General features: G+C 37.1%; 1 protein-coding gene and 1 long non-coding RNA gene across 2 annotated transcripts in view; one reads left to right on the forward strand and one right to left on the reverse strand.

Annotated features, from left to right (window-relative positions):
* MYSM1 (Myb like, SWIRM and MPN domains 1) overlaps positions 1–17312 on the forward strand; it is a 33947-nt gene extending 16635 nt beyond the window's left edge. The window contains exons 11-20 of the mRNA XM_058174341.1: positions 840–917; positions 2091–2179; positions 2486–2540; positions 2617–2667; positions 11282–11356; positions 11735–11923; positions 12120–12252; positions 13788–13893; positions 14009–14066; positions 15509–17312. Coding sequence (XP_058030324.1) covers positions 840–917; positions 2091–2179; positions 2486–2540; positions 2617–2667; positions 11282–11356; positions 11735–11923; positions 12120–12252; positions 13788–13893; positions 14009–14066; positions 15509–15673 — 999 coding nt within the window. The 3' untranslated portion in view covers positions 15674–17312. The remainder of the gene's footprint in view (positions 1–839; positions 918–2090; positions 2180–2485; positions 2541–2616; positions 2668–11281; positions 11357–11734; positions 11924–12119; positions 12253–13787; positions 13894–14008; positions 14067–15508) is intronic.
* On the reverse strand, positions 12259–26714 carry LOC131193921 (uncharacterized). Its single transcript, XR_009154061.1, has 4 exons — positions 23521–26714; positions 20880–20942; positions 14097–14241; positions 12259–13382 (listed from the first exon to the last, which is right to left on the reverse strand). It is a non-coding gene; the product is annotated as an uncharacterized LOC131193921 (long non-coding RNA).
* Between the last annotated feature and the right edge of the window lie 50 nt (positions 26715–26764).

Consider the following 26764-nt stretch of genomic DNA (forward strand, 5'->3'; position numbering starts at 1 on the left):
AGTGAGGTTATATAAGAAAAGTGAGGTTATATAAGATAAAACAAACGAGAGAAAAGATAAAGATATAAGATAAAACAAACGAGAGAAAGCCTGCAGATTTTCCCCCCAGGCCATTAAAAGCAGCTCAATTTGTCATCACATGACTGGAGGGAGGGCTTAGATCAGGGGTGTCCAAACTTGGTCCCTTTAAGACTTTTGGACTTCAACTCCCAGAGTCCCTCAGCCAGCAAAGCTGGCTGAGGAACTCTGGGAGTTGAAGTCCAAAAGTCTTAAAGGGACCAAGTTTGGACACCCCTGGCTTAGATTGAAACAGTTAGCAACATTCTGCGTTGCCCAATTGTTTTTCTGGAGTTGTTTTCTCTGCAGTTTCCTGTTAAATCCAGCCCATATTCAAACCTGTTCTTTCTTTTCTTGGCATCTCTTTTGACATCATTGCATTTGGTGCTAATCTTAAGAATTGACTAGCTTGATGAAATAGGCAGATACTTGAGCCTATTTACATACTTTTCCCCCCAATCCTAGATTGGAAAGAATAGCTTGAGGTATTCTTTTTCCAGCCCCTTCATCTGCAATTGCTGTAGGAGTTGCCTGTAATTTTCTTCTGCATTGCATCATTGCAATGGGGAATTAGGAAACGAGGCTGGAAAGAGTAAAAATGGGTCAGATTGGGTCAGCTAAAGTTCATGTGTCATCTATATTCATCAGCCGGTAAGGAGAGTGGCAATCCGGATCACTGTACATTGCAATATTTTTGTGACAGTCCTTCATAAATTATGAAGAGAGCTTGCTGCCCTTGGTGCACTTGAATAGATATGTGAGTGCATTTCTGTTTGGTACAGCGTACGAGGAGGCGACGAGTGAGAGACCCATGGGGAAACTGGTGCGACGCCAGAGATTTGGAAGGACAGACGTTTGAGGTAATAACATTTTGGACTCTTGAACTTGCTTGAATGTATAGCTAGGAGGATGCCCTTTCCTGGAACACACTTCGCCCAATTGTAGCCATGCCTCCAGGTTTCTATGTCTGGAGGTTGATGGAAAGGATGTTAAATGCACCTCATGATTGTTAGAATATCACTCCAACTTTGGGGGTTGAGGGTACAGATGAGAAGGCCTGGGGAAAAAACCGGAAAAATTGGGAAAAACACGGTTTTCTGCGCCCCCCAAAGATGTTTGGAAAAAAACTGTTTTCCCCACCAATTTTTCTGGATTTTTTTCCAGGCGGGGTGGTTTAGAATAATACTTAGGGGCCGTAGACTTGTAGTCCCTTAAAAGTTAAGAGTTCAGAAAAAGGAATATTTTTTATTTAACCATTAAAATATTGACCATGGCATTTAACTATTAACTATCAGGCATGGGATTTTTGTGTTATGAGATCATATATCTCATAAGAAATTAAGAGTTGTGGCCATCTTATATCTGTAGCTTCCTTAGAACGCCCTATTATTACTGAGCTAGTTGAATGCTTTGATCTTGTTGATTATGACTATCCAGTTTTCGTGGCCAAAGATTAGATAGCCTATGGAGAAACAGATCAAAGTGCCATTGAGACCCAGTTTGGTATTGTGGGTTAGGTGCTGGGCTATAGACCAGGCATTTTTGAGTTTTAGCCATCCCATAGGCATGAAAGGCAGCTAAATGCCTTTGGACTGGTGACTCTCTTTTAGCCCAACCTATTTCACAGGTTTGTTGCTGTGCGGAAAATAGGAAATGGGAACCTTAGTTATGTATGCCATATTGAGTTGACCATAAATAAGGACAGACTAAAACTAAAGCAGACATACTTGGCAGAATAGTATATTTTAATATTTAAAAATGTCCTTAAGCAGTCTACCAATGGGAAAATGCAGAATGTTCATTCTTTTCATTGAGAGAAATTGTTTTGACTTCTGTAGAAGGGATTTGTGCATTCCTGACACTTAAGTTAGTGTATTTGGCATAATGCTAGTTTAATTGTGGTAGCAGCTGTTAGCATTGACCAGTGGGACAACTAAATTAAGGATTCTCCAGCTAACTGATTTCTTTGAGCCTGAGTATGTTTAACACTCAGTATTAGGTGGTTTTACGTAATGCAAATGTTTTGTTTTTAGCATCTCTCTGCTGAGGAGCTAGCAAAGAGGAGAGAAGATCAGAAGTATAAACTATCAAAAGCATTTAAAGGACAAAGACACACCAAAAGGTTTTTCTTTTTTTAAATTTGTAAAAACTCTTTGGAAGGAAATTGACTGGTGATTTTAGGTTTGAAAGTTTCCTGTCAGAAGAATTTGAGATTAGAATTAATTGAGTTAAATTAATTCTATAAAGTCCATGCTGCGGTAAAAAGATCGAAATATGCCAAGGACTTTTTTTCTTATACATAAAAAGTGCTTATTTGAACCAATCTTGGGATATTGGAATTAAAACTAAAAATATGAAAAAATTATGCAGCATTTAAATGTTTTCATTAATTTTCCAATTTAAGATATTTCTTTTTTTCATTCTATAGTTCATTTGATCCTTTTCAGCTGATCCCTTGCTGTTCCTACACAGAAGAAAAACCAGTAAGTATGATTTAGGAAAGATGAACATGTTTTAGTCTCCTTAAGCAAACTTTTCTTATAAGTTTTATCTTTTCAGGAGCCATTCAAAGTGACAGTATCTGCAGAAGCACTTCTGATTATGGATTTGGTAAGGCCTGTTCTATTGAAATACCTTACAAAATGGCTTTAAATTAGTTAAAAAATGTAATTCATGATTAAATAAAATTAAAAAATTTTTGGTGCATTATAAATGCATATTAAACTAATGCTTGATGTAACTGAAACTGATTCTGCTATCATGGTTAAATGCATTTTAGTATATGTTTAAGATTCTTAATATGGATTTATAGTGGAAATAGCCCATTTTTGTTTTTATTGGCAATTATATTAAAAACAATGCTGATTTGATGTCTGAGAGAATATCGTAATTATTCCTGCAAATAAGTTTGTCTCAAATATCACTTTATATCAGTGATCACCAACCAATGGTCCATGGACCACAAGTGGTCCGTGAGAAAATTTTGGTGGTCTACAGAAAAATTATTTACATTTTTTATATTGCACTAAATACTACCGTATATACTCGAATATAAGCCGATCCGAGTATAAGCCGAGGTCCCCAATTTTACCCCAAAAAACTGGGGTAAACTGGGGACTCGAGTATAAGCCGAGGGAGGGAAATGAGGCAGCTACCGGTCAGGGAAAGCCTCCCTCCCTCAGCCGAGAAGGCTGGCGGCCCCCGCCCGCCTCACTGCACCGCAGGGCTTCCCGCTAATGCAAAGCCCGCCAAGTTTGCACCATCCGGTATAATGTGAAAAAAAGAAGAAAAAAAAAAAACTCGAGTATAAGCCGTATATACTCGAGTATAAGCCGAGGGGACGTTTTTCAGCACAAAAAATGTGCTGAAAAACTCGGCTTATACTCGAGTATATACGGTATTTATCTTTTTAAAAAAATCATATTAGTGGTCCGCAGGATTTAAAATTATGAATTTAGTGGTCCTTGAGGTCCGAAAAGTTGGTGACCCCTGCTTTATATGACATTACATATCACACATCTCATATAAGTTTCATCTTCTAACATATTTTCGTGCTTGTTTTACTTGTTTATCAGTTAGGGACAATAAATAAAACTCCATCTCAGTATACCATTCCCTCTCTGAGGAGCTTAGTCAAGGCAGTAACTTCTCATGTACGTAGTGTCCGTTTACAATACATGCCTTGGTAACCATCTATGTCCGCATTTGTGCACCCTGATAACTTCCAGTTCTTTGCAAATCTGTAGAACAGTCAGATCTACAAGTGAAATATTCCTGGCAAACTTAACACCAATCATTCTCTTTCTGCCCAATTTATCTTATATGGTTGTTAACAGAAATACTGTTGTTATTATATATTTCTGTCTTCATATATAACTTAAGGCAGCAAACTTACCTAATTCTCTAACTCCTATTTTGCCCATATCATTAGCCCTATAAAGTAGGGCTGGGCTGAGAGAGAATGTCCATCCCAAGGTCACCAGCTGGCTTTCATCGCTTTTTATGGCTTCAATAGAAATTCTGTAGGAAGAATGGCAAACATCCCTTAGCTTTCATGACTGCCACCCCCTGAAATGATGAGATACATTTAGGTATGTCAAATCTATTTTTAAATTGTGATTCCACTTGGTTTTAGGGAAAGATGAACATGTTTTAGTCTCCTTAAGCAAACTTTTCTTATACATAAAAGTGCTTATTTGAACCAATCTTGGGATATTGGAATTAAAACTAAAATTGAAAAATTATCAGATGATGAGGAAGTAGACATTACAGATGAAATGGATGAACTTTTATCCTTTGCACATCAGCAAGAATCTGGAAAGTCTGAGATAGTAGATGTTCCAAAAAGCCCATCTGAGCAAAGCAATTGGACAGAACCTGTTTTGGATTCTGCCCAACACATGACTGCTGTTCTCTTAACCCAGGACGTTACAAAGCCAGAACAAAACACAGATGAAACTGCAGTCTCCTGCTCTGAGAATAAAGAGCATCGGACTATAAAAACAGAGAATCAGAAGTGTGACGGAACAGGGACTTCTGAAAGTCCCGACTGGTTTCCTAGCCCAGAGCTTTGTGAAGAACAAAAGGACATAACTGACAGCGGCATTCATTTCCTTTCTTCTGAACACCTTGGGGAGGAAAATCGGATGGATGCAGAGGAACTTAAGTCACCAGATCAAGAAATAGCAATAGATAGAAGCATTATACTGGAAGAAGAAAAGCAAGCGATTCCAGAATTTTTTGTCGGGCCAAGCCAAAACACCTGAGCGCTATTTGAAAATTAGAAATTATATTTTGGACCAATGGTAAGCATTATTGATGAAGTGGAAGTTCATTTTCGGTTCATCTGACTCCTTTGGACAATAAATTTGCTGTTTTTAAGGGGATCTGATCAATGCACACACCGTGCTGGTGAAACGAATGCCATCGGCAATAGGGTATGCAACAAACATGTTTTGTGTAATTAAGAGTTCGTTAAACTTGCACTGTTACGTAGTGTCCGTTTACAATACATGCCTTGGTAACCATCTATGTCCGCATTTGTGCACCCTGATAACTTCCAGTTCTTTGCAAATCTGTAGAGTGCATGATTTAACTCTGTAAACTATGCATAAGGATCTACTTGAATGTAGATTTTTATGTGTCTAGAATTTGCAGTCTGAATGAAGCATTTGCTGTTTCTTAAAAGAACATAATTGGTTGCTGAAAATTTTGTGCCCACTTAATCATACAATCCTTAACCAAATCAGTCTCTGAATCTATTTCTACTAATACATTATACAACCTCTTAATATGCTGTTGACCTTGATCTCTCATTTGTTTTAACAAATTATCTTTTGATAAATTAGTTCTTTTATTTCTCTTCACTGAATTTTCTTTTGTGTTCAGTCACAACAAAGGTGCTCATGGTTTTTCCTCTTGTGCTTTTTTTTTTCAAATACTCCCACTTTAGATGCCAGAAGTAGGTCTCTTTGTCTTATAAATGAGGGAATCAGTGATTGTTCAGTACAATATATGGAAGAGGAAGTATATGAATCCTAAATGTATTGGGTTTTATTATGACATCTTGTAATAATGTTACCAGAAGAAACATAAGAATAGAGTCAATATGTTGGTCAACTTAATTGGTATTGGCTGCTTAATCTGTAGAGTGCATGATTTAACTCTGTAAACTATGCATAAGGATCTACTTGAATGTAGATTTTTTATGTGTCTAGAATTTGCAGTCTGAATGAAGCATTTGCTGTTTCTTAAAAGAACATAATTGGTTGCTGAAAATTTTGTGCCCACTTAATCATACAATCCTTAACCAAATCAGTCTCTGAATCTATTTCTACTAATACATTATACAACCTCTTAATATGCTGTTGACCTTGATCTCTCATTTGTTTTAACAAATTATCCTCAATTTGCTTAACACCTATTTTTGATCTAATTTCCATCTAGCTTGTAGTTGTCCATATTGGAACCATGTATAATTTTTCCCTTCTTCCCCCATCTTTTCTCTAGTTTTTAATTGTAACTCCCCCTTTTCCATACAAAGAAGTTCTTTATAAGTATCTACCTCCATCTTTTGATATATATTTATATTTTCTATCATGTGTCTCGGTTTGCCCATATTGGAATCTTTCCATCTAATTTGTATTGATATTTCCTCCAAACCCTCAATAATGCATTTCTAATTATATTATTTTTAAATATTTTATCAACTTTCTTATCATATAATAAATAGGCATGCCACCCATATAACAAACCATAACCTTCTATATTCAGAACTCTTTCCTCAGTTAAATTAATCCAATCAGTAATTAATGATAAAACAACTGCTTCATAATACAATTTTAAATTAGGCATTTTAAGTCCCCCCCCCTTTCCCTCACATCCTGCATTACTTTTAATTTTATTCTTGGTTTTTGCCCATCCATACAAATTTACTAATCCCTTTTGCCATTCCTGTAATTTAATATCATTCTTAAACACCGGTATCATTTGAAACAAAACAAAACCTGGGCAAAACATTCATTTTATAGCCGCTATTCTCCCCAGCAAAGATAGTTGTAACTTCTTCCAACTCTCCATTTCTTTCCATACCTTCTGCCACAATACCTCATAATTATTTTTGTATAATTTAACATTTGAAGCTGTAATATATATTCCTAAATATTTAACCTTTTAACGATTTCAAAACCTGAAGTTCTTTCTAACTCTTCTTTTGTTGTATATTCATATTTTTAGTTATCATCTTTGTCTTTTGCTGATTCACCTTAAATCCAGATACTTTACCATACTGACCAATTATATCTTTTAAACCAGTTACTGAGTATATTGGTTGAGATACAGTAACAACCAGGTCATCTGCAAAAGCTCTTAATCTATAATCTTGATGTTTAACTCTAATTCCCTTTATTCGATCGGAACCACGTATGTTATTCAGAAGAATTTCTAAAGTTAAAATAAAAGTAATGGGGACAAGGGACATCCCTGTCTCGTCCCTTTCTCAATTTTAAAAGTTTCTGTTAACCCACCATTTACTATTATTTGTGCTGTTTGCTTCTGATATATTGCTTTAATTGCACGAATAAAAAAATCCCCAAATTGCATTTTTTCTATTACTTTAAACAAAAACTGCCAATCCAATCTATCAAAAGCTTTTTCAGCATCCAAAAAAAGGAATGCCGCTGATACTTGGTTGTTTCGTTCCAAATATTCAAGTAAATTTACGATTTGCCTCACATTATATCTCATCTGCCTACCCTTAATAAATCCTGACTGATCATTATGAATTATTTGATTCATCACTGGCATTAATCTATTAGCCAATATCTTGGTAAATATCTTGTAATCAGTATTTAAAAGTGATATAGGCCTATAATTCTCTGCTTTAATACCATCTCGATCTTCCTTCGGTATTAACGAAATAAAGGCTGTCCTCCATGAAGGGGGAACATCTCCTCCCATTTGAATTTTATTAAATAACTCTTTAAGTGGTTCAACCATCTCATTTTGTAAATTTTATAATAAACAGCTGTTAAACCATCTGTTCCTGGTGCTTTACCGATTTTAAGTTGTTTAATTGCTAAGAAAATTTCCTCTGAAGTAATTAATTGATTCAATTCTTCTCTTGATTTTCTGTAAGCTCACAAATATTTTGTTGTTGTAAATATCTTTCTATCTCTGTATCATCAACCATATCCCTAGAATATAACTTACTATAATACTCTAAAATGCTTTTTAATCAAGTTCTTTTGATAAACTTCCTTACCCCTATGTTCTATTTTATCAATCGTTCGTGATTTCTGTTTTTTCCTTATTAAATAGGCAAGCCATCTTCCTGGCTTATTGGCATTATTAAACGTATTATGTTTTACATATTGTAAATTAATTGCTACTTGATCTGCCATCAACATATTAAACTGACCTCTCAATATATTTATTGATTCTTTTATTTTACTATTTCCTGGGCTATTTATCAATAATTGTTCTTTCTTTTAATTTCCTCTTCCAGTTCCTTTTTCTTTTCTGCAATTTATTTTTGTATTTAATATTCATTTGTATAAGATTTCCTCTCATATAAGCCTTACTGAGTCCCAAATCATCTCTATAGATGTCTCTTTTTCATATTCATAATAAAAATTCTTTCATTTGTTTTTACATTCATTTACATTTTGTTCATATTTAAACAAATTCTCATTCAACCTCCATGATCTCCTAGCCTCCTTTTCCCGATCAAATTCAATCCAAACTGGACTATGATCAGATAAAGTTCTTGAACAAATCTTCGTCTTCTTCACTCTAGAATACAAGTCATTAGTAATCAAAATAAAATCAATCCTCGAAAATGATTGGTGCCTATCAGAAAAGAAGGTAAAATCCCTCTCTTCTGTATTATGTTCTCTCCAAATATCTCTTAATTCCAAGTCCTCCATCATGTCAAAAAGCCTTTGGTAATTTCCCGCTTGATATCTTCCTTAAGCTTTTTGTCTTTTGAGTATCCAACACACCATTCCAATCACCCATTAATATATATGATTTATAATCCCAAAATACTATTCTTTTATGTAAAACTTGAAAAATTTTCTTGTTGTTGATTTGGAGCATAAACTCCTATTAATAATGTCTTCTTTCCTCCAACAAGAGTTCAATAGCAATGTATCTTCCTTGCTTATCCACCTCAATTAATTTTGCTGATATATCCTTCTTTATATATATAACTAAACCATTTTTTTCTCCAAAGAGGAGGCAACAAAATGTACTCCCAGTTTTGAATTTATCAAATATTTCTGGTCTAAAGATCTAATATGTGTTTCTTGTAAACAAGTAATGTCATTTTAAATTGTTTCAAATAGTGAAATACTTTCCTTCTCTTCTGGTGAATTCAAACCATTAACATTCCAAGATAATAGTTTAATTGCCATTATCGGCCAAAGGAAACTTTTGGAACACTAGCCAAATCACATTTTGCTTTAGGCCTTGCTCCTCCACTGTTTCCGTTGTAGTAGTTGCCAGTTGTTGTTGTGCCTTCATCTCTTGTTCCTTGCGTTAGCAGCAGCTCTTGTCAGCCTTTGTTCTTTTGAATCTGGACCCGTCATAGGTATTTCCAACACTTGTAATAAATCTTCTTCCATCGCAATCTGTTCTTGAACCTGCTTCACTTCTCTTTCCTTCACTTCAGTCTCCTTCTTCTAGCATCCAGTGGAGAAAGACTTCCAACTTTAATGCCTCAACATAAAATTCTCTTGCTTTTCCAACTGTATTGAGACGATGTACTTTCCTGCATAATATACTATTATACCAGTTGGAATATCCCATCTATATTCAATCTGACGTTTTTAAGTTCATTCACCAGGAAGGCAAATTCCTTTCTAGCCCTTAACATTTTGGTGGAATTTCCTTTAATATTAAAATATCCTGACCAGCAATCTGAATCTTCTCCCCTTATATGAGGCTTGCAAAATCTGATTTCTCACTGTTCTATTTGTAAAATAAATAACAACATCCCTTGGCAACTTTTTTGCCTTGCTATCCAAGAATTCACACGATATATTTTATCAATTTGATAAGCCACATCTGCTGGACGAGCTGCTAATATCTCAGCAAATACTTCAGAAAAATTTCCTTAAATCCTCTTCTTTATTCTCTTTCAGACCACGAATTCTTAGAGCAAATTCCATATTTCTGTATTGTATCAAAACTATTTCATCATCTGTTTTTCCATTTTACTTTGAAATTCAGCCATTTTATTTTCTAATTTTGAATTATGTTGCTTAATTACTTCAACCTCCTCTTCTAATAAAATCACATTCGTTGCCAAACTTTCTACTGCAATTACAAATCCTTCTTTAACTTCTTTATTTCTCACTTGAATTTCTGTTATCTGCTCTTTCATTTCAGACATCTCATCAGTTATTACTTTAAATTTTTCTTCTATAAAGCCTTTTAAGTTCTCTTGTAACGCCTCTAAATTCAATGTTCTAGTCTCTGCTGTATGAGCTGGAGAGGCACCAGCTGATAAAGTTCCAGAGCTCTTTGTTACAGTAGACTTTAATTGTTTGGCTGCCATCTTCTATAAAATTATTTATTTATTTATTTCCAACTTAATATTCACTTTAAATCTTCTTAACTTCTGAGAAACACAGTCTTTTAAAGCAGTATTTAAAAATCTCCTAGATTCTATCATCAGGCAGCAAAGAGTTAAAGCAGCAAGTAACATGCAAATTACCAACTGCAGAGGCACACGCTGAAAGTATCACTTTCGCTTTCCACTCGTTAACTTGTTAACAATTCGCCTCCATTTTCTTGCTGTTTTCAAGCTTGTTACAAAGTATCGGGAATCGGCTTGGCTACTTGCATAAAGTTCTCCCACTTTCGTTCTGTCGGTATAATCCTTTATTGTCCAAAATAAATCTCGGCGTTTGGTCGTGGTGATTGGTTCCGCCAAAGCAGAAGAATCCTCGGATCTGGAGCTCTTCGGGTTGCTGGAGGGAACTTAACCCTTCAAACCCCTTTTTTCTCAGGGGCTTTAGGGAAATTCAACCTCTGCCCTCAGCTCACCCCTTCTCCTTCTCCCGAAGAGGGGGTTTTCCGAACCGCTGGACAGCAGATTTAAGCTGTCCTAGCGATTCCACATAATCCAGAGGTTGGTGATCGTAAAGATCACCGCCATCACCTACGGTGCCAAACAGGAAGTCTGTTATTTACATTTTTTATATTGCACTAAATACTATTTATCTTTTTAAAAAAATCATATTAGTGGTCCGCAGGATTTAAAATTATGAATTTAGTGGTCCTTGAGGTCCGAAAAGTTGGTGACCCCTGCTTTATATGACATTACATATCACACATCTCATATAAGTTTCATCTTCTAACATATTTTCGTGCTTGTTTTACTTGTTTATTAGTTAGGGACAATAAATAAAACTCCATCTCAGTATACCATTCCCTCTCTGAGGAGCTTAGTCAAGGCAGTAACTTCTCATGTACAAATTTTCCCATTTGTAACAATTCAAGAGGTAGCAACTGTTTCATAGAGCTTTATCACATAAGCTTCTAGTGTCTCTAAACACAATACTTAAGAAAATAGTTGGGATAAAATGTCCCAATCTTTATAACTCTACCTGAATATTTCTTTTCTATATATGTTGGAGAAAGAATGACAATGGGCAAAAATTGCCAACATTTTACAAATGATTGTTGAATTATTATTGCTATTTTCCTGTATTTTTAGCACGCTCATGTTTCAATGGCAGAAGTAATTGGTTTGCTAGGTGGAAGATATTCTGAAACTGATGGAATAGTTGAAGTAAGTATCATATTGATTTTTAAATTTAAAAGGGCTTTTACCTATTTGCTATGAATTCTAGACATCACGCTAAGTCCCTATGGGGATGCTTTCCTATGTCTCCTTTAGGGAAATAGAGAAACAGGGAAACAGTTCTGTTATTACTTCAGGGAATAATTTGGACTACAACTTTGAGTACAAGAGATGCATTACAGTGGACTAAACTGAACCAGAGTAGTTAAAGTATCCATTTATGAGCATCATCTTAAGAGCTTAATCATTGCACATTTGGAATTCAGACATCCATTTTAAAATAGAACATGTTCTTCAGAATCTAAAAAAACCCCCAATCCATTCAACTGTAGCATCCCCATTAAATTCATTTTTGTTAACTTACAGGTCTGTGCAGCAGAACCCTGCAATAGCCTTAGTACAGGGTTGCAGTGTGAAATGGATCCAGTGTCTCAAACTCAAGCATCAGAGATACTTGCTGCTAGAGGTTACAGTATCATTGGATGGTACCATTCTCATCCTGCCTTTGACCCTAATCCTTCCCTACGTGATATTGATACCCAAGCAAAATACCAGGTAATATCTCCCTGTTGAATAAAAGGGATAGAACTTATAACTGTTGGAAATGATGCTGTTTATTTATTAGCCATATACAACTTTGAATAATAAAACCACAATATACCACCATTATTGATAACCTTTGCATTCTGATTGATTATATGCAGAGAAAGAAAAGTATGTTTTTGTTTATTGCATTCTTATTTTTCTCCAGAGCTATTTTTCCAGAGGTGGCTCAATGTTTGTTGGAATGATTATAAGTCCTTACAATCGAAATAATCCTCTTCCATATTCTCAGATCACTTGCCTTGTGATTAGTGATGAGACTAGTTCAGATGGATCCTACCGTAAGTGGTTTTTTTAAAAATAATCCTCTCTGTTATAGGTTCTATTTCAATGTGTTTTAAAAGCAGGCTTTGGAGAGATAAGAGAAAGAGTCATTATAATTAAACTATGCTTAATTAGAAACCTTGGGGGTAGGGAAGAAAAGTATATGCTAGTTTTTACAAACTGAATGTTAATTCATGAATTTGAATCTTACGTACTGAGGTGCTAGTGTTACAGGAATCTGTGACCTGTGTTTGCATTTACAGTAAAGCAAGCTTTGGGGGTTGGAGTAAGTGGGCTTCCCCTACCCTGAATACAAGCCTATATTGAAATGACCATGCTGGCTCAGGGATACTGAAAAGTGGAAGTACATATCAATTTTAAGAATATTTAACTATAATCTGGATCGCATTGCAATTATACTAGACCTAGTTGTTTGCCTTGTGACTAGCAATGCAGTGTTTATAGCCACGTCAGTGGTCATAACATTCCTAGGAGACATTTATGCACCCCAAACTTAAATTACACATTTAAAAGATACTTTTAAAATGATCCAAAATTAACAGAATTGAACATTTCCCCATAATATTTATGGGAGGCAAAATATGCAAGATTATATTATATTGTTCAATTTGGGTCTTTTTGTTAAAGCATATTTACAAAGGGGGAGGGTCTGCATTATTACCCTTGTGCCTGACACCCAAAGAGTTGTTTTGTTTCTGGTTTGTATTAGAATGTTAGAACTCCGATTCAGTCTGACGTTCACAGACTGTCAGATGGTTGCTAGCATCTGCCTGACTACATTTAGTAACTAGTACAGTTTATAAATTATCTTTTTGTCTTTAATGTAGAATTTAGACAAATGAACATATGGTTGTCTTAAGTATCTGAAATGCCTGTTGTGTATAGGAAAAGTGTAGAAAGCAGATTTGGGGGTTTGAGTAATTTAGTTAAACCCAGTTTTTAAAAATATTATCAGCAGAGCAAGCTGGTTAAATTGGAAAAAACTAAGCAATAAGAGAACTTGCCTGTGGATTTATAAAATCTGTATCTAGCCTTTAATCTCTTGATATTATCAATAATCCTTTGTAAATTGATATCCAAAGCATGAAGACAATTGAAGTTTGTATAAATTGGAGTATAGGATTATCTGTGATAGAAAGAGGGGAGGAAAAGAAATTAATATCAATTTCAATAATTAAAGGTTTGAGTATCCAAGATGTCGAATGTTTCCAGTTATAATCAAATGGCTTTATAGTTTGTATAATACATCTCATTTTTGAAATTAACAAGGCATGCATTTTCTGCTCAATTATACTATGGACAAGCAATTAAATGAGCAATTCGACACAGATTTGAACCTGATTTTAGAACTTAAGCTAATTTGGTCTGTAATTAAGTTAATTAGATCAAGGTCTTGATGTTATAAACCAGTGTTGTGCATTTTTTTGTCAGTGCAAATAAAGGGAGGTGAACAATAAAGTTTAAATCAAAGAGAGTAGCATTTTTTGTATATGATTTTGTATAATGTGATATATGTTTTAATGGCTTACAGGCCTGCCATACAAGTTTGAAGTGCAACAAATGTTGGAAGAGCCTCAGTGGGAGATAGTATTAGAAAAAACACAGTGGATAATTGAAAAATACAGACTGTCTCATAGGTGTGTAGCTGCTTGCATTTTGGAATCTTTCAAGTTAGTCCAATTTAGTATGTATTTCAATAAAAAGCACTTTTATATATCCTCTGACATTGTCTTGCCATGTTTCATTCAATAGTTGTGTGCCCATGGATAAAATCTTCCATAGAGATTCAGACCTAACGTGTTTGCAGAAGGTAATCATTATAAAATTCTTTGTTTCTCACCTGAAATTTCAGGCAGCATAATTGTGCCTAATTACTATAGAAATCTTGAGTTGGATTCTGATTTCAGTAGAATTGTTCTAAGTGTGACAACTCATGGCATTGGTTTCAGTCATGTGTGCTTGGTGTATCTAAATCTGGATCCAACCTGTTAAATATGAGAGAAAGCGTGCTAAAAATCTGTGAACGAGTGATTACATATTTGCATATATTTATCATTTCTTTGCTGAGACTCCCAAGCAATTTACTCTTATAAAATACTGAAATCAGTGAAAGTTTGGCAAAATAGAATTCTCTTGGGTGGATTAAACTTGTCTTCCGAAACCTATGGCCTGGCTGTCTTGATTTTCATCAAGATATATAAATCTTAAATAGCTTAAAATGGCCAGAATTCTACCCCAATAGATGATCCTTGCAGAAATGAATGTCCCCACACTGAGTCTTCTCACTTTTATCTTTTCCCATCAGTTTCAGTCTACATGATTTTGTTTACAATGATCTGTTGATCATTATATGAAGTTGAGGTTCTTTAGGCTTAAGGAGATCCTGTTTTTTACAGATATTTCACTTGGTACTCCAGCAGGCTTTCTCTGTGCACTAGTTGAAAAGTGAGGAGCAGGTAGTAGATTATATCTAGTTCCATAAATGTATTGATGGTTCCTTTATTTGAATCAATGGAACTAAATACACTCTTACCATTCATTCAAGTGGCTGATTCACACCACACAATAGTGGACCAATCAAAATAGGGTTAGCACCATTTCCAAACATCAGTCAAACAATATTTGCCAAGCAGCCTCCAATCACCAACCAACACTTCCCCAAATTCAAACTCCGCATAGACTATAACATGCTGCAGAATGAATTTGGACTATCATTATCTCAAGAAATCCTTATGTAAACTTTGATGGATAAATGGTGTAATAAGAAGATTAGTGCTGCAACTCTCATTTTAACAAGTCTCACAAAAATTGCCTCTGTTCAGTGAAAAAAAGGGCAGAGCAGCACAGAACACATTTCTTGGATTGAAGAGACGTGTTTGCAAAGCTATTGATATGGCTTTCTATATATAGAATATTTGCATTGGGTAATGTTTGACATGTTTCAGATATAATCACATATAATACCTCTAGCAGAATATGAAGTACAACTACATTAACAAACTGGCTATTCGTCATGAAGAATGTTCTCTGCAGAAAAGCAATTTATTGAATCTGTGATAGCTAGTGATAGGTAGTGTGTGTGATATACATTTGTGAGTGTATGTAAATAAACTTGGACCTAAGGTCTTAATAAGTTTTGGTTGAAGAATCATAATAAATGTTTAGTTGTCTCCCCGCTACCCCATAACTCCTAAATGTTATTTCAGCAACTCTGACATTATTTTTGTCTTTATTCTCCCATCTTAAAACTAGCTTTTGGAGTGCATGAGGAAGACTCTGGACAGTGTAGCCAATAGCTTCATTGCTGAAGAATTCCTGACACAGTTAGAAAACCTGTTCCTTTCAGCCTACCAAAATGAGGAATGGACCGATACTGCTGAGGAAAATAGCATGTGTCCAAATGACCTGCCAACGTGATAACACTGGAAAGAAAAATTGACCACTTTATAATGAAGTGGCCATCGTTGAGAGTAACCGAATCCAGTGTGGCTGAAGAAAATTACTGTTAATGAAAGACAGTATGAAGCAATCATGGTGAACTATCTGACCTCTGGCATAACTTCTAATCTTCTAAAATTACAGTTATACAGCAGGAAAATGAACCATTTACCAGCCCACCATTTAGATAGTAGCTGTCTATCGCTCTAAAAAATTGAAGTGATAATGTTTTACTTGGACCAAGCACTATTAGCTCGATGTTGAAATAATTATATTGCCGTTCTGTTTAGGAAAAACCACCACGTTACGTTTAATGTATATTCCCTAGAGGCTGTCACGCGCATTTCTATTTTATAAAACAATCTATACCATATCCCAAAGGTTCTTTTTCATCCAAGTGAATGAGAAGTGAAACTTCTTCAAAGAAAAACCAGAAAGTCCAGTTGCCTCTTGAAAAAGAACCTTTGGGACAACCATGATCTGGATGACTGAGAATCTCCAGAGACATCAAGCTATGCCATATTTTATAAAATAAGCTTTACCATATCCTTCTGAAAAGGCAACAATCGGTTTAAAAGCATATCAGAATTACGGATAATCTCAGCCTTTCATTTCTCGGTTGTTGATCCATGCCGACAGTATTTGAAGGGGAAATTAAGATTGGGTTTACCTTTGCACCACATTTTGTGGAACTGAACTGAATTGAACAGAAACAAATTTATGGAATTTAGTATGTCTATAGAATAGGATGTTCTTAATGTTATGGATCTGAGAAAAGATACCCTCCAATTCTTGTCCAAATTCTAAACTTCGGACCCACAACATAAAATGCAGATACATACAAGGGAAAAAGACTATCTATAAAGGCATAGGAGAAAGCTGCAAAATTACTTTATAGATCTATTTCTTTTTAACCTGAATATCATCGGCAGGCTAATGTACTGTATCTTCACCCTAGCCTTTCTTGTTCCATTGTGAAGCCAAGTCCCTTCAGTTGTGATTATGGTGGTGTGCAACTTGTGCAAGTACTGCTGAATCGTAAATTTATAGCGCTTTCTCACCGAAAGTCAGCATATATTTGATTTAATTAATTGCATGTAAGGCTCTTCTATCATACCGTGCCATATAGAGTTGCTTTGATATGAAGTCTAATCCATACATTTGTTCCGTCCCCAGGCTATTACGTCAATCAAATTGCATGTGATATAATGGCTTGTATGTCCTACTGAGATCCTAGCATGACACTGAAACCACTGATTTCTAAAAGGAAAGAAAAGCCTCCCAAAATATATATGGAATTTGCAGTCATTGCAACATAATTTTATTGAAAGAAATGTTTACATTTATACTGTGTGTAACGAATGTTGTAAATAGCGTGCCTTTGTACAGAAAGAATGACTGAACTACTTTCATTTCATGTAAAAGCAGAGTACAGGTATATTTGCCCAGTGCGTGTGCATTTTTACGAGGAAGTGAAAGGAATTAACCACTCAAATAATAGAAAAGGCTTTTCCTGGCAATGTTGTATCTCCTTAATGACGTGAAGATATTTAAAATATTTTCCTTGTTTCAAATTGGCCTAAAGGGGACTTTTCATATAAAAGAAACGTAATACATAGTAGGTTTCTTTGTGTTTGACTCGTAGGATTGCATTTCAGAACTGTGGGGCAGTTCCATCAGCCCCTGGCTTATGCTGTCAATTGCAAACCGTACTCTTAAAAGCACATTGTAGGTTTCTAGCTGCACATGCTGCAAAAATTGGGATTTAAAAAAAAAAGAAAACCTGTTGACTATTCATCATCTATAAATATTGCATAAAGAACTTATCACTCTGGGCATTAAAAATGGGTGCCTGAGTAAACGTGTGCTGTAATTGGAAACAACTTGTTTATAATGACTTTCCATGGAGATTTTATAACTTGCTGCAGAATAGTTATTGCTCATAAAGGCCGTAATTGATTGTGCTTCAAACTTTGGACAGAGCCACTAGAGGGTGCTATGCAACAACTGATGCCTAATAAACTCCCTCGGGGCTTAGAGAATAGTACTGCACTCTTTTTCTAATTACCCAGAATTTAACTAAACAAAAACACTATTTTATAAAACCATATAGCTGGGAGGAACCTGCTCCAGAAATCTCACTTTTCCACATCATAGAAATTTGAATAATGGGATTGGGATTTCACTATTCCCACAACTCATTCTGAGAAAAAAAGCTTAAAGCTTGAATCATTGGACTGCTACTGCCTCTTATTTAAAACAATGAAAAACAGGAGAGTTGGGATATACAGGTGAAGTGTCAGTCGGTCTTCTCTGCTAATCTTTATTTGCAAAAACGTCTTTGGCCTGCAGAGTTTTTTTTTTTTAAGTTGAATGGCTTCAGCCAGCATTTTTTTTTAAACCATGCTGTACAAAAGACAAGCAGAGCACATGCTATGGGCTAAATGGAGTTGGGCAAAGAGCTTTCCACAATGAGAGATTACTATAGGCCATGTGTGTACATATTTGGTGTGTTTTACATGGGCTGGAAGTCATCTTGCTGTAGCAGACTATTAATGAAACTGGTTTTCCCTTTCTCTTCCCCCTCCTCTCCCCAGCTGCTAAAATCTGACCTTAATGTTTGAAGGAGGCATTATAATAGATTTTGAGGCTATGTGAAGAAAGAATCTGTACTGTCAGCAGAAAAAAAACTTTTTAGGAAAGCATAAACCTGGATGCAACACTGATCTTTTAAAAATGGTAGTTGTGCTACATTTTTCCAAATGTCTCCTGTTTGCGCTAGTGAAATTGGCATTTTCTTGTAAGTGGTTGTTTTTTCCCCCCTTCTCCTTATCAGAAGTAGCTGACTTGACAATTGTAACTGAGCCTCATCATTTTATTTTTTTGTGAAATGGATGTTGGGTCAGAAAAAGCCTTAAAAGAAATTGTTCTGTCGATTTCACCTTTTTGCTTTATACTAAGTTTCCTGCAAAAGCTGGGAAGAGAACAAAATGGCCTGATTCAGTTAATTTGGGAGCTTGACACAAAGTTTAAAAATGGCCAAAATAGCTTGTTTCATTTTGTAGTATATGAAACTTGCTTTCCACTTTGGGATGGAGCTTTTTTGTACTGGAAATGGAATTTTTTGAATGGGAAATATTTTGCATATCCTATACCCATGATGGCGAACCTGTGGCACGCGTGCCAGAGGTGGCATGCAGAGCCCTCTCTGTGGGCATGTGTGCCGTCACCAGTTGCTCTTCAGGTTTCCAGCGCTCTGGCAGGCGCAAAGGCCAGCTGGCAGGGATGCATGCACGTGCCGGAAACCAGAAGACTGGGGGACCGGCACACATGTGCGCCAGCCAGCTAGTCTTTGGGTTTCCAGGGCTCTGGTGTGCGAAGACCAGCTGGCTGGTGCACATCTGTGTGCTGGCCACCTCGTCTTCTGATTTCCAGTGTGTGTGTGCTGGTCTTCGAGTTTCTGGGGCTCCGACGCACATGCATATTCCAGTTTGGGCTGAAAAGGTTCACCATCACTATCCTATACTATTTCTTGGTTAATTGGAAACCCTGAATATAGCACCTGTTACATGGATATAACTATAATATACTTGACATTCTCTCTATACCTAGCGTCTAAAGCTCCACAAGTAATTTCTAATCAAAAGCTTTGTTTACACACTGCACTGAAACACATGCCTTGATGAACCTGGTCATATCGCTAGTTCTCCCCTCTGGCTCGTCAGAGTAGGAACAGTTCAGGCATAAGGTTGAGGGTTGGCTATCACCCATAGGAATAGCACCCTGATGAGTAGAAGTCTGTCCTTGCTGGAGCTGATCAAACAGAATAACAGTTGGAAGGGACCTTGGAGGTCTTTTAGTCCAGGGATCTCCAACCTTGGCAACTTTTAAGGCTTGTGGACTTCAACTTCCAGAATTCCTCAGCCAGCAAAGCTGGGAATTGAAGTCCACAAGTCTTAAAGTTGCCAAGGTTGGAGACCCCTGTTCTAGTCCAAATCCCTGCTCAAGCAACAGACCCTATACCTGTGATGGTGAACCTATAGCACGTGTGCCAGAAGTGGGGCACAGAGCCCTCTCTGCTGGCACCCGCGCGGTCGCCCCAGGTCAGATCTCCATGGCGTTTCATTCATGAGCTGTTTCCCTGCAAACAACGAAATAGAAGCTCATGAAAGAAAAAGACCTTGCCTCTTGCCTCACTGCTGGTGTTGGGATGCCCCGCCTCCCGCCAGCCAGCTAGTCTTTGGGTCTCTGCTATGCATGTCTGCATATCCGCACAAACACGCATGTCCACATGTGCACATTTGCATGCGCACATTCACGCACATCCGTGCATGCACATGTTCATGCATACGCGTCAGCACCTTTCAGTTTGGGCATGCATGTGCGTGCAGTTTGGACACTTGGTGTCTAAAAGGTTCACCATCACTGCCCTATACCATTTCAGACAAATGGCTGTCTAGTGTCTTTAAAAGCCTCCAGTGATGGAACACCCACAACTTCTGAAGGCAAATCATTCCACTGGCTTATTCTCATCAGGAATTTTCTCCTTAGCTCTAGGTTGCTTCTCTCCTTGGTTAGTTTCCAACCATGGGTGCTTGTCTTGCCTTCTGGTGCTTTGATGCTATCCTATCATCTCTAGTCCTTCTCACTAGACTAGAAATGCCCAATTCCTGCAACTGCTTTAGCCTCCATCTCCCTAATCATCTTCGTTGCTCTTCCCTGAACTCTTTCCAGAGTCTCAACATTTTTTAATATATTGTGACGAAAATTGGATGCAATATTGCAAGTGTAGTCTTACCAAGGGCTTATAAAGAGGTGCTATGTTGGCTTTTTTGATGTTTGTAGTACGCTGCTGGCTCATATTTAAGTGATTGTCGACTAGCACTGCAAGATCCATCTTGCAGTTACTGCTATTGAATCAAGTTTCACCTGATCTGTACCAGTACCCTACTTTTCCCTACATTGAGTTTCACTTTGTTAGATAAGGCAATGATGTTGATGTACTTCTCATTCAGCTGCCCAGCAGTCCGTCTGGCAGAAGTGAACTCTGACCTGCTTTCAAAAGACCTGAGCATGTGCCTTTTCTGACATTTTCATGCAGACCATAACATCAGAAAGAGAGCTCTTTTCTTCCACAAAGATACTTTTGTGGAGTTGGAAGGAAGAGATAAAAAGAAGGGATTACCTGCAGTCTGTCGGAGGCTGAAGCCTTCATCCATCTGTTTGGTTCTGGATGAGAGCTTGGAGTCTATGGAAAAAGCATAGTGGACCAAGTAGGAAATCAATGTCAAGAGATTTCCCATGATTGTTTTTAATGAGTAGAAGGAACAAGAGAAGTTGAAAGGGAAACTTTCCTGAACATGTTTTAAAGGGACGGTGCCAGTAGTGAAATCCATTTTTTTTTACTACTGGTTCTGTGGGTGTGGCTTGGTGGGTGTGGTGTAGCTTGGTGGGAGTGGGGGAAGGATCTCCACTCCCACCCCACTCTGGGGCCAACCAGAGGTGGTATTTGCCGGTTCTCCAAAATACTCAAAATTTCCGGTTTTCTGAGCTGCACAAAATTTTCACTACCAGTTCTCCAGAACATCTGGATTTCACCCCTGGACGATGCCACCATTGAAAAGCTGGAGACAGGTTTGTTTTTATCTCTCCAAGACAATATGCTTTCCCAGAAAGGGGACATTATCAAGGGATAGATAACGTGACCTTCCTGATGTTTCTGAGGACAGCTTGACTACTCGCAACAGAACAACAGACAACACAAATGTCTGAAGGATACAGGATCCCATCCTTGCAATTCATAATTATTAAAGTTGTCAGCTTTCCATCAAATTCTTCCACACAATCCCCACAATTTCTATCTACCGTAGATAATGATCTAACTTTGTTTTTTAATTCAAGGGCTAGGATAAAGATTCAGCTTAGATAGTTCAGTTACCAGAAGTAAAAGTTTAGACTGAATGAGACACAGGATGCAAATGTGAACATTAAGCAAAATGTGATGACTCACCTAAATGGCTCTGACCTAGCATAGATGAGAAACTGGAAAATAGGGAGGAGAAGGGAAAAGTAGGACAGGAATATGTCTATAGAACATGATATGAGGTCAGTTGTCAAAGAAGATCCAAGAAATGGCATCCGGTTTTATAAAAGGACAAATCAAAAATGTGACTGCAGATTCTTAGGTTACTTTTGGCCAAAAGGGAAGGTAAAGTTTGGCTGATTCATCCTGGAATTATTGGGTAAGTAATTAAACTGGTAGCGCAGAGGAACAGCCCATGTAAAAAAATATTCTAAATATCAGTGTTGTTCATTTTCAGAAATCATGTGAGTATGCATCAAGGCTACATGTTCTATACGAGAGGAGTCCAATTTGGCAACTTTAGGACCTGTGGATTTCAAGCATGCCTGATGGGAATTGTGGTAACTAAAGTCCACAAGTCTTAAAGTTGCCAAGGTTGGACACCCCTAGTCTAGACTTTTTTTTAGCCCAGCCGTACAGAAGAGTTTGAATAGTTCTATGTAGCACTGCAGGATAACTCTAAAGCAAGAGGAAGAAAGCAAAGACATTGAATTCTATGCAAAGGTTGGTTAAAGCTGTGCAAAAAAATCTGCTGGACAGAAATGAGTGGTCTGGAACAACTATGGTTGCGACTGAAATTATCAAGTTGTTTGTACTGTAAGCCAATTCAGGTATATGTCCTTATCAAGAGAGGGGCTCAACCAGGGGTGAAATCCAAAATTTTTCTCTACCGGTTCTGTGCGCGTGGCTTGGTGGGCGTGTCAGGGGAAGGATATTGCAAAATCTCCATTCTCACCCCACTCTGGAGCCAGCCAGAGGTGGTATTTGTCGGTTATCTGAACTACTCAAAATTTCCACTACCAGTTCTCCAGAATCTGTTAGAACCTGCTAGATTTCACCCCTGGGCTCAACTGTTAAGCATCTTGTTATCTACCACAGAGAAATAATGGAGGAAAATCTTCATTTGAACATGGATCTTTATTTTGATTAGGAAGTTCTGGGGAGAAGAATGAAAATGTTAGGAAGCTGTATGCAGAATAAATACTGTATATTAGCCCCATAAATTGTTTTGGGAGACCCTGTGAAACCCATATATTCCAGAATTTTTAATACTTATATTTATGCGCCCGAGACACTGGATTCCGGCTTGTGTTCTCACTAATGTCTCTCCTGCATTATTATTTAATAAAGACCATTTCTAAGAACTAAGATGATTAGATAAGTCACAAACATGGATTTATTTACTTACTTATTTATTTATTCATAGCATTTATACGCTGCCTATCTTACTTCAAGGTAACTCTATAGGGCTGCCTAAAAATGAAGCAGCTAACAATTTTTTGTGGAAATTTCCATTTCGTGGCTCTGGACCAGCCCCCAGAGGTGAGGCTGGTCCCTACTCTTAGGGTCTTCCAGAGGTTAGTAAAAACTTGGGTTTTCTGGAAGGCCTTTCCGGAGTAGCTATGGAGCATGGCTGTCAAACTTGATCACATAACATATCACTATGTTTTTTGCCTTTGCAGAGCCAGGGTGGGTGTGACCTGCACATGATGCATCTAGTCCACAGGCCGTCAGTTTGACACCCCTGCTATAGAGCAATGAGGGCTAGAGGTAGTATTTAAGGTAATAGTGTAATATGTTATGGCGCTATAGTTGTGGTTTAATGTTATTGTTTTCATTAGGTTATTTAAAAAATGATCTTTAAACCCCTAGAGTCCCTCTGGACTGAAGCAAGGATAAATTGCATAGCTAAATAAATGGTGCAATCCTTGATCCATGTAAATGTATGGAAATTAGGACTTACTTAACTAGTTGTCTTTTCCAACGAAGGATGGTTCACACACTTTATTGCTTTTGACCCATTATTAAATAGCTCATGAAAAGCAAAATAAATAGTTGCCAGGCCATCAATCTTAACTCTAGACCCCACCCCTTGTCCTGAAAAACAGGCAATGAGAACCTTATGGAGACAATTTTCTTGGATAGGTTCATGTAAATGGAACAGCTGTGGAAAATCAGCATGGTATCACATTAAAACAAGCATTTGTAGAAAGATGTGCCCTCCTGATTCAGCTGCAGATGCCTGCTGGAAAGCTTTACAGGCTATACAGTCCGTATATTGCCTTACAAATACAAAATAATTGACAGTTTACTGGAGAATTTAAACTTCTGTGCTCCTCTTGTTTCCCTCAACATTTGTAGAATAACATCTTTTCTACGGATGACATACTGCTTGCACAGTCTTCCTGGTTCTACATAGGTCGGAGAATGAATTAATACTAATTACAACGGTTTTGTAAAAAACTTTTGAGTGCATGCCTTTTTTTTTAAAAAAAAAAAGCCAAAGTAATTTACTTTATCTCAAGACTGATCAGAGCTATTATGTTAGCTTCTTCTGGCAGTGATGGATTATTGTGTTCTTATTCTGATAGAATTAGTCTACAGTAGTTTTTCCCTGTGCATCTTGTCATTCTGGGCCAATATTGGATTTAACTTGATAGTTTCATTGTATGATTTGGTCTGTGTTTTTAATTTGCCTGACTTCAATTGCAGGTGGCCTGGAAGTCTGTGGAAATAGGAAACTAGCCTATATATATGTAGGTCTTTGGTTATTCGGGTTTTCTCCCGCGTAAAATTGGAAGTGTCTTGGCGACGTTTCGACGAAGTCTCATTCGTCATCTTCAGGCTTCAGCTTCGTGCTTCTGGAAGCAATGTGTGATTACAGCTGTTTCTTCCTTTTTAACTGCTAGTGGGGGTTTGAACTGATTGGGTGGGAGCTTGGCTGTGCTCTGATTGGCTGGGGTTTTTTTTTGTGTGCTCTGATTGGATGGGGGTGTGTCCTGTTTGGGTGGGGGCTAAGCACATCCTAGATCTGACCAATCACTGCCTGTCCAACACATACTTCATCTATAACGGACAAAAATACAAACAAATAGAAGGAGCACCCATGGGATCACCCCTCTCACGTGTCATTGCCAACCTCTACATGGAACACTTTGAAACCCAAGCACTAGAAAAATCTGATCACAAACCCAAACCCATGCTGTGTGGGCGTTTTTCTATCTCGATGGCTTCTCTGATTATTCTGTTGTTAAAGTGTTCAGTTTTGGCGATAGTTCTGGTCTTTTTAAAGTCAGTATCATGTCCTGTGGCTTTGAGATGTTGGACCAGGGAAGAAGTGGGTTCCTCTTTTTTGACTGAGTTCTTGTGTTCTTCAAAAAACACTGAGTTCTTGTGTTCTTCAAAAAACACTTCCAATTTTACGCGGGAAAAAACCCGAATAACCAAAGACCTACATTCAAACACTTGCGAAAACCTCAGAAAACAAATATATATATACATACACACACACATATATAATCTTTGTAGTAATTAGGGAATGAAAGATAATGTTATTTATACTCAGATGTTGTTGGAGAGCTGAGACTAAGTAAAACAGAAGGCTTCACTCAACTATAATAGATAGAAGAGATCATATTCTAAGTAGCGTCTTGGAGATTAAAAACTACAGCACTATACTTGAGCTGTTAAATAGCACTTTTCCAAACTGCAGAAGGGAATAGGACCAACACCTCTTTTAGGCATAATAGACACCAGGCACCCATCTTTTATTACTTTTTTTTAAAAGATGAAAATTAAGTTATTGATTTTCATGCTTTTTAAATAACTTCTTATAATTATGCTTTTTAATAAGTCAGGCAAGTAATGTTTACATTTTGGGCCCAAAATGTGAACCTCCAACCAACCAACTTATTCATAATCGATAAGCATAGTGTGAATACTAAAATTTAGTATCTTAAATCAGAGGTGGTAGACACAATTGGCAACAACAGATCGCTATTACAAAATAATGCCTCTACTACCTACTGTTCCCATTTCTCTGAACAAACACAAAGAAAATGTTGAAAATCAGATTTCATTATATGCATTATAATATTCCATTATTGTTTTTATGGCAGGAGGGGTCCACCAAAGCACAGGTAGCTGAGCTCATAAGAATCATTCATGTAATCCTGGGTAAGAGGCATGCCTTTCAGAGTTTTCCCATATATACATGGGAAAACATGAATATACACAGGAAAAGCACAAATTACCCCATAAAATAACACAGCAATTATTACTGGGCAGAATTTTTCCTCCTTTCTATATTAGGATTCTGTTTGCATGGAATTTCCAGGACAGACGTTATTTCATAGATCGTTCCACAATCATAGCACCTGCAGTGTGTGTGTGTGTCACAAAAGTCAAGAAGGTAACTGTGATTGTGGGATTGAAGCCCAGCCATTTTTCACATGGCTTCTGTGTGACACACATAAAAGAGGGGGGAGGGTTTCATTCCCATGGTTACAGCTGTCATCTTGATTTCTTCTATATCAACCTTGGGGAATTCTGGGAGTTGAAGTCCTCAAGTCTTCAATGCTGCAAGGTTGGACACCCTTGTAGACAAATCTGCTAGTACAGTTAGTCCTCAACGTACGACCACAATTGACCCCAAAATTTATGATGCTAAGAGAAAATTTGTTAAGTGAATTTTGCTCCATTTTACGCCTCCTTTTTGCCCCCTTTCTTGTCACAATCATTAGATGAATCTCTGCAGTTGCTAAGTTAATACTGCAGTTGTTAAGTGAATTGACTTTGCTTGTCAGAAGGTTGCAAAGGTGATCACATGACCCTGGGACACTGCAACCATCATAAATATGAACCAGTTGCCAAGCATCTGAATTTTTATCACATGACCATGGGGATACTACAACAGTCAAAAGTGTCAAAAATAGTCATAAGTCACTTTTTTCAGTGCCACTGCAACTTCAAAAGATCACTAAACAAATTATTGTAAGTCGAGGACTACCTATCGTACACTTGATCGTATTCTGTTTCACGTACAGAAATACTATCCTAAATGAACTGATACCCAGTTAATAGTGATGGTGGTTCTCATAAAAGTGGAAATTACCCTATCCTGTTTTTCATTTTCCTTCAATTATCCCTCTCCTCTGCTTCAGTTCTTTCCTGAAATAAGAAAGTTGTTTACTTACTCAAAACCTGTT

This window comes from Ahaetulla prasina, chromosome 3, assembly GCF_028640845.1.
Source record: "Ahaetulla prasina isolate Xishuangbanna chromosome 3, ASM2864084v1, whole genome shotgun sequence".
NCBI classification, from domain to species: domain Eukaryota; kingdom Metazoa; phylum Chordata; class Lepidosauria; order Squamata; family Colubridae; genus Ahaetulla; species Ahaetulla prasina.